Genomic DNA, 8,266 nt, shown 5'->3' on the forward strand with positions numbered 1-8,266 from the left:
AAAGCGCAAAAAAGCGCTAAAGCCTTGATAGAGCTTAAAGCGCAAAGCGCACTAAAAGCGTGGGCTTCACTAAAAAAAAGCGCACTATGAAGATTTTTTAATATATATATATATATATATATACTATAGAACATAATAGACACAAAAATAGTAAATATATAGTGCTTATAATGAAGATTGGTTTATCAAAACATATGTTGCTTATATATTCTACTTCTTTCTAATCACTAGAATAATATTCTTCCATATCATCTTCCTCAATAGGGTGATTCTCATTGGTATCAGTATCACTAGATTTATAGCCTTCAATCTCTTCTTCCCCTGACTCATCTGAATCAACCTCATCTTCTATGTCAACACGTGGAGCTCAGGAACTTGAGGCATTAGTTGTAATAACTTCCGACTGTCTCTTTTGTCGCCTTGTGTATGCCAACACATCCTCACTGCCCGACGCTCTTGAAACATCACCCCAAGTTAAGTTGTCATCACCAAACACCAATTCATCTTCTGCTTCCATATTAATACCCATCTTCCCAACCAACCATTCATTACTATGATCAATGTTATCCAACGAGATTGGATCAATGACACTCCGCAAGTCATAACGAGCTTTTAAAGCACGATTATACTTAACAAACACTAGATCATTCAATCTTTGATGCTCCAATCTGTTTCTTTTTTTGGTATGGATCTGTTGCATTGGTTAGTGTTAGTAAATTAGTCTAATTGATTAACTATGTAAAGAAAAATTAATAAATATGATGTATACCACTACGAGCACTTAGTACTTACATGCTCAAACACACTCCAGTTACGCTCACATCCAGCAGAACTAGCTGTTAAACCCAAAATTCTAATGGCTAATTTTTGGAGATTGGGAGCTGAATTACCATATAAATTCCACCATTCAACTGTAAAAAGTGTTATGTAGACATCATTATGTATAAGTTATTACCTAAGTAAGAAGTATTAAGTAAACTTTTAAACATAAACTAAATAATTAATAATTTTTATGTTATTGTATTCACTTACCAGGAGATCTTTTCGTTCTAGCTCTTTTTGCAATAGGAAGGCCAAATTGTTGTTCAGCTCTTGTGTACAATGGTATCTCTGATATGATCTTGTCTTGTACTTCAGTGCTTGGAACCAATTTTTCAATACAAGCATACAACCCATCTGTTACTTCTTGACAATTCTCAATACCTGGATTTTGAAAGAAGAACTCTGGATTTAAATAATGTCCAGCAGCATGTAATGGATGATGCAATTGGCATTGCCATCTTTCATCAATAATCTTAAAGATATCTTTATATTTTGCAGCATTCCCTTCAAATGCCTTTGCAATAGCCTCCTTAGCTCTATCCACGGCTTCATAAATGTACCCCATGGCAGGTTTTTTCTCATTATCAGCTAATCGCAACACTTTAACAAGAGGCCCCATTATCTTCAAAATATTAGAAACCTGACTCCAGAATGTTGCCGTCAAGACAATATGTGGTGCACTTTTCCCCCTTGGTAACTTAGCCCACCTACTAATCACCCATTTGTCAGATGTAAACATTGCTCGCAGATTTGTTTTTTGACAATGCAACCGTTGCAAAGTCAGAAAACTCATTGCAAATCGAGTAATTCCACATTTCACCAACTCTTTATTTTTAGTGAAATCTCTCATCATATTTAAGACTCCTGAGTGTCCATAAATGAAACCGACAAGGGCAATTGCTTTTTGGAGGGTCTTCTTGATGATAGGAATCTTCCCTATGTCTTCTAACATAAGATCTATACAATGAGCTGCACATGGCGTCCAAAATATGTGTGGTCTTTTTCTCTGTAACAGTTGACCTATAGAAAAAAAGGGTAAATAGATATGTTAAAATTTAGAAATCAAAACTTTGATCGATATTAGAAAGTAAAACATAAAACTTAGATTTTTAAAGCAATAAATTCTTACCAGCCAACACAAAGTTGCTACCATTATCACTTACAATTTGAACCACATTCTGTTCTCCAACGCGTTCCACATATCTATCTAGCAATTCACATAACTTCTCTCCGGTCTTAACAAGTGAGGAAGCATCTATCGACTCAATGAACACTGTTCCATGTGGAGAATTCACCAAAAAGTTTATCAAAGTTCTCTGTTTTTTATCTGTCCAACCATCTGCCATAATGGAAGTTCCATACTTCACCCATTCTTCTCTATGTCTGTTTATAATCTCATTGGTCAACTCAACTTCCTTCCTAAGTAATGGAACTCTTAATTCATGGTAGCTTGGAGGCTTCAAGTTTGGACCATACCTTCCTACAGCCTCAATTGCTTCCTTAAAACTTTTTGAGCGAGCTACATTGAATGGGATCCCATTATCATAAAAGAAGCGAGCTACTTTTTGAATCGTCATTGCTCTTGCTTCTTTATCACACGAGTCTTTGATATTTGTTTGCCTAAGTGTTCCACGCTTTTTGTAGAAACATATCCATAGATCCCTTTCCTTTGGCCAGTTTCTTATTAGAGCCACTAGGAAAGCTTCCTCTGCCTCTTTTCTTATGATTGATCTCTTGGACTTCATCTTCTCCACCAACATTGTCTTGATATTCAAACTCATCAAATTCGGGAAACTCGTTAGTATAGACTTCCTTTCTTATTTTTTTCTCCTCCATGTAATTTTTCAGTTCCTCTCTAACCTCCTCTGGGCATTTTTTACACTTCGCTGCATTCCTAAAATTTCCAATCAAATGTTGTTTTGCCCTATTAATTCCACCCGTGGTTGTTTTTCCACAAAAATTGCACGTGACTCTTGTAGTGTCATCGGGGTCCTTCAAGTAGTTATATTTCCAACCAGGATCCCTTCTATTGCCTTTAGACAAGTCCTCTGCCATTTCTACTTCTGAAAAAAAAAAAAAGTTATAATATAGCAGTAATAATTTCTAAATAATAAATAATAATACACAACAAAAACAAAAAAAAGGGACACAGATTCTTTGTTATTTTTAAGCTGAAACAAAAAAAAATTGTATAAAGAACTTTGCATGCAATTATAACTAAGCAAATAATGAAATACAACAAGTCAACAACTACATATATATGGGGTCCACCTGTCCACCAATATGACTTCTAAGAAAATTAGCTTTGTTCTTATCCTATTACATGTGTTAAATTTTCATTGATCATTATTAAATTAAAGACACCATAAGTCATTAAACAAGGACAAGTGTCCCATATTTCCATCTAGTTTTAAATTTTCTACAAAGATAAAAAGAAGTATGAACTATTGAATGTTCAGCATCAATTGATGAAATCAGTAAAAAAGTAAGAAGAAATAAGAGAAAGAAGATACCTATAGGCTATATTTGCTTGCTGCTTGTTCTGCCAGCAGCCAGCAGCCAGCGGAAGAAGAATCAAATCTGATTGTTTTTTTCTGTGCTTCAAGCCTTCAAGTCCTCTTGTCTTCTTATAATTCTTCATCTTCTTCTTCTTTTTTTTTTAGAAACTCTGTGACTTCCCATTAATTGCAGTATAGGGAACTGAGACATACTCTTTATAATAATTTAAAAGGACCCCTTTTTAAAAATTTAAACTGATGTTTTAAAAAAAATAAAAAAATAGAAGGGCCCACTAGCATGAGCCTCGCCTGAGGTCATGCGAAGCGGCAGAGTGCATTAGCGCCTCGCTTTTGCGCTTAAGCGCGCTTTTAATTTCACTGGTTAGAGATGGAAAGAGTGTTGAAGAAGAAGAGAAATTGGAGTAGGGTGGGGTGGGAGTGAGTTAATGAAGAAATAAGTTTTTTTATAAAAAATATAATATTTTTAGATAAAATATAGTGTATTTACGCGCCTGAAAGCGAGTGTAGTCACACATTTTTCCAACTCAACAATATTTATGTCACATAGATTCGGTCAATGGTCAGAGGGGTTTCAAATATCGTGTTTTAATAAGCTTAAGGATCCAGTTGATAAAGTATAGAGTAAAAGGGTTCAGAATACAAACGCATACAAATACAAGGATCTATCAAACCATTTCGCCTTAATAATTTTGTCTAAAAATATCTCTATTGTTTGACCTACTTTCCTTTTTAAGCCATTTGAAAAAAGAGTGGCTCATTTCCTTTTTAGCAACTTGGTAATTCCTATTTTGCACGTGACATGTTTAAGATCACAAGATTAAAGAATATTTTGATACATTTGACTTATCTCTAGTATATATATATATATATATATATTCATTTATTTTTTTTATATTTGTTTTAAAAAATATCTCAAATTTCAATCACTAACTTTTTAATCATAGTTGATTATCTATTTACTCCTTAAATTAATTTTTTAAATATACTCAAAATATATTTTTAAATATTTAGAATAAAAACTGATAACTTCCACATGAAAACAGAAAAAAAATTTTTGTCTCACCCATAATTCGCTATAAGTCATGGTTTTTCTAAAAGAAATGCAAATGTTTTACATGAAATTTGTAATTTGTTTTAAAAAATAATTTACAGTTGAATAGAAATAATATAGTTTGTTAGTCTACGATTGTTGAAGTTTATTTTAAATTTGAAACACACACCCACCCACCCACGCACGCACACACGCACGCGCATACACACATTATTTTTTAATTTAATTTTAAAAAACCTATATATTATTTAAATTAATTTTAAACTGAGAAAAAATATTTTTAATTTAATTTTAAAATATAAATAGTATTATTTAATGTAGGTAAGAAAAGAAAATTAAAGAACGTCCCAATACAATTTTTGCACTTCGTATATTGTACACAGATAGAGAGGGGGGGGAGGGGGACCTTATTTGTAGCAACCAAATACAATTTTTTTTTTTTTCATTCCATTTAAAAGGATTATCTATATATTATCGAGTGTCAACACTATAAGAAAACAACATTATTATTAAAACTAAAAAATAAAAATTTATTTTAAAAGTTACTTTGCGCTTACAATTTTATTTCAGTTCAAATTTTGAAACATTCATTTTGAAATTAAAACTAAATTAAATTCAAGTTTTGAAATACTCATTTTGAAATTAAAATTAAATTCATAAAATGGCGACTAAAAAAAATCATACACCCATTAATTAAGAAAACTAATCACATTTAGCGGTCATCTTTGATTTATACTTTTAAAAACAAATGCCAACTGATTATATAAGTGATAAAATTGTAAATGATAAACTTTTAAAAATATTTTTAGTTTTAAAAGAAAAAACGGAATACAATATTATAGGCCAAAGTTAAACGAAAAAAAATAAAAAATGAATTACTAATGATGATGATGATGAAAGTACTAAATATGTGCAGACTGCAGACTATTACCAAAATAATTATACACTACTCAAATTTTAAAACCACATGATAACATAGTATTTATTATTAGATTCCCTTCAAAAGCAAGGTAATTAACATTATTGTTTTTCTATTGTTCCTTCATTTTTAAAGTACGTCTATAATAATAATAGTTAAAATTGAGCCATATCTTTTTATTTGGTTCTTCTATCCTAATATATATAACACGACTAAAATATACATTTTGAGACAATCTATCTAATTATTATATTTTAGCATTTCGTATTCATTACTTATTTAATTCTACATAAATAATTCATATAACATTTGATGCTCTTACCAAATTTATATTTTATGATAAAATTTATGTCATATTTGATTTTTTTTCATAATTTTCGGGCAACATAGCATTATGGTCATCAATGAAAAAAATATTTTGTTGTTGTATGGACATGAAAATTACAAACATACCATTCAAGTATTCAATATGTGTTGAGAAGTGCTGAGAAACTTGCTATGCTAATCGCCATAATAACTATGCAAGAGTAACTCGTTAATGAAACTGTGTCACTCATTTAAGAGTGTAGAGATTCGAGTCCTCTTCAAGACATAACGTTGAGAAATACTAATTTAAATAATTTTTTCATATAGACAAATGTATAATATATGTTTGAACATAATATATAACACAATTATTTTCTTTTATATTATTCGCGCATCGCGTGAATACGTATACTAGTTAGTAAACGAAGTCTTTCCTTCCGAAATCCACTCCTGAAGTCACGTCTTTCAGTACTGGGACTGAAGTAAAGTACTTGAGAGTTGCTCTTTGCCCAAAACCCTCCTTCCGACTTAGTTAGAAATACCAACTCTAAATAGCTTTAGCATTTCTTGAGTTGAAAAGGTATTTCTAGATTCTAGAGCCCAGGGGAAGGTTTGGAACCCTAGTAGCAGAATGGAATCAGTTTACCGGGCTGACTTCCATGCCAACACAAGTAGTTTAACTCATCACTACCTCGTAAGGGCGTTGAGAATTGTTTTTGCTTTTTTTGCTAAAAACTTTTGAAAAAGTCTTCAAAGAGCCTTTGCATAGTATATGAATTCTGCTTAGTAGGGACCTAAACACAGGAATTTCTTTTCTCAGAGTCATATAATAGTAGAAGATATATAAAACGACACGTGTCAGCACTACAATTTTTCTTGAATTTTATTATCTTTAGTCAATTTAAATAACTTAACTATTAACAATATAAAACAGTTTTTTTTTTTATTTAAAAAAAACAGTTATATAAAATAGTTTTAAAGTTACCGTTTATTAACTTTAAAAGCAATATTTATGCAATGTACAAAATTTCTGTTTCCATTTCATTCCTTGAATATTTTAAAACTTTGAGTAAATTTTATTATAGAAATCCACTCTTCATATTTATTTTTTCAACATAAAAAAAAACTACAATTAGAAATTTTGATGTATTTTCTTATAAAATTATTTTTACTAATTAATATTTAAATAATATATATTTGAATTAATTGGTAAATGTAAATTAGATATATTATGAACTTCAATATAGGTGTCCAATAAAAAAAAACACAAGTTACAAAATAAAAAGAAAACTAAAAAAAATAAAAAGAACAAAGATAAAACTACCAATAAAATAAAATAAAATAACCCTTTTTCTTTTGTCTATAGAAGGCACTACTGCATCACTCCCTAATCAATTTTATACAAATTAGGGAAAATGCATAAGTACCTCCCAGCCTATGCCCAAAATTTCTGAGACACATTTAACCTTTACTAAGGTCCTATTATCCTCCGAACTTATTTTATATATAATTTTCTACCCCTTTTCGGCTTACGTGGCACTATCTTGTGGGCCCAACGCGTGTTGATAATTTTTTCAAGGATAGTGCCACATAGGCCGAAAAAGGGTAGAAAATTAATTAAAAACTAAGTTCGGGGAGGGGGGGGTAATAGGACCTTAGTAAAGGTTAGGTGTGTTTCAGAGATTTGGGTCATAGGCTGGGGGGTACTTATGCATTTTCCCTACAAATTACAAACAACATCTATGAGTTCACCAAATAAAATTCATAGGATATCAAATCTGAATTCATTCATCAAATTATCTGAGAATCACAAATACAAATATTTTAATTTATAATTTCTTTATTATATGATATATTAACACATAGTATTTGACAAATTTGTGAAGTATAATATCTACAAAAATTGATAGAAATATAAATATGAATTGACTTATGTATATAATATAATTTGAACCCGACTTCTTTGAGTAAGAATTATCATCTTCCTCCTTTCTTTTTTTCTTTCAATTCCTTTTGAACCTTTTGTTTTAAAATATCAACTAATTTTCAATATTCTTCCTTCAAATTTACTTGACTACTTGTTTTATTGTGTGATTTAAAATAGGAGTGTTTACAATTCATAAAGTGTAACATAAAAAACTATCAAATGATTGTTTATCGGAAAAATGCATAAGTACCCCCAGCCTATGCCCAAAATCTCTGAGACACACCTAACATTTACTAAAGTCCTATTACCCCCCCCCCCCTTCCCCCAAACTTATTTTATATATAATTTTCTACCCCTTTTCGACCTACGTGACACTATCCTTGAAAAAAAATTGTCAACACACGCTGGGCCCACAAGATAGTGCCACGTAGGCCGAAAAGGGGTAGAAAATAAGTTCGGGAGGTAATAGGACCTTAGTAAAGATTAGGTGTGTCTCAGGGATTTTGGGCATAGGCAGGGGGGTACTTATGCATTTTCCCTTGTTTATCTAAACCTCAACAATGATAGTAATATTGAATAAATAAGGGAAAATGCATAAGTACCCCGCCAGCCTATGCCCAAAATTCCTGAGACATACCTAACCTTTACTAAGGTCCTATTACCCCCCCCCCCCGAACTTATTTTATATATAATTTTCTACCCCTTTTCGGCTACGTGGCACT

The 8,266-nt window shown here is 31.3% G+C and overlaps 1 protein-coding gene across 1 annotated transcript; it reads right to left on the reverse strand.

Moving 5' to 3' along the window:
* Positions 1-367: 367 nt before the first annotated feature.
* LOC125828964 (uncharacterized) lies at positions 368-2,414 on the reverse strand. The gene is made up of 4 exons (XM_049508264.1): positions 1,952-2,414; positions 1,033-1,842; positions 793-911; positions 368-691 (listed from the first exon to the last, which is right to left on the reverse strand). Exons 1-4 carry the CDS (start codon positions 2,397-2,399, stop codon positions 368-370), a joined length of 1,701 nt encoding a protein of 566 aa, XP_049364221.1. The 5' UTR covers positions 2,400-2,414.
* Positions 2,415-8,266: the final 5,852 nt, after the last annotated feature.

The sequence above is a fragment of the Solanum verrucosum genome, unplaced genomic scaffold (genome assembly GCF_900185275.1).
Source record: "Solanum verrucosum unplaced genomic scaffold, falcon-dt-bn FXZP01000231.1, whole genome shotgun sequence".
NCBI classification, from domain to species: Eukaryota; Viridiplantae; Streptophyta; class Magnoliopsida; order Solanales; family Solanaceae; genus Solanum; species Solanum verrucosum.

Excerpts from the sequence above, each read along its gene's own strand:
- LOC125828964 (XM_049508264.1), bottom strand. The coding sequence starts at position 2,399 with ATGACGATTCAAAAAGTAGCTCGCTTCTTTTATGATAATGGGATCCCA. Across the intron at positions 1,843-1,951 it reads TAGCAACTTTGTGTTGGCTG|GTCAACTGTTACAGAGAAAA; the intron begins GTAAGAATTTAT and ends TTTTTTCTATAG. Across the intron at positions 912-1,032 it reads TAGAACGAAAAGATCTCCTG|TTGAATGGTGGAATTTATAT; the intron begins GTAAGTGAATAC and ends CACTTTTTACAG.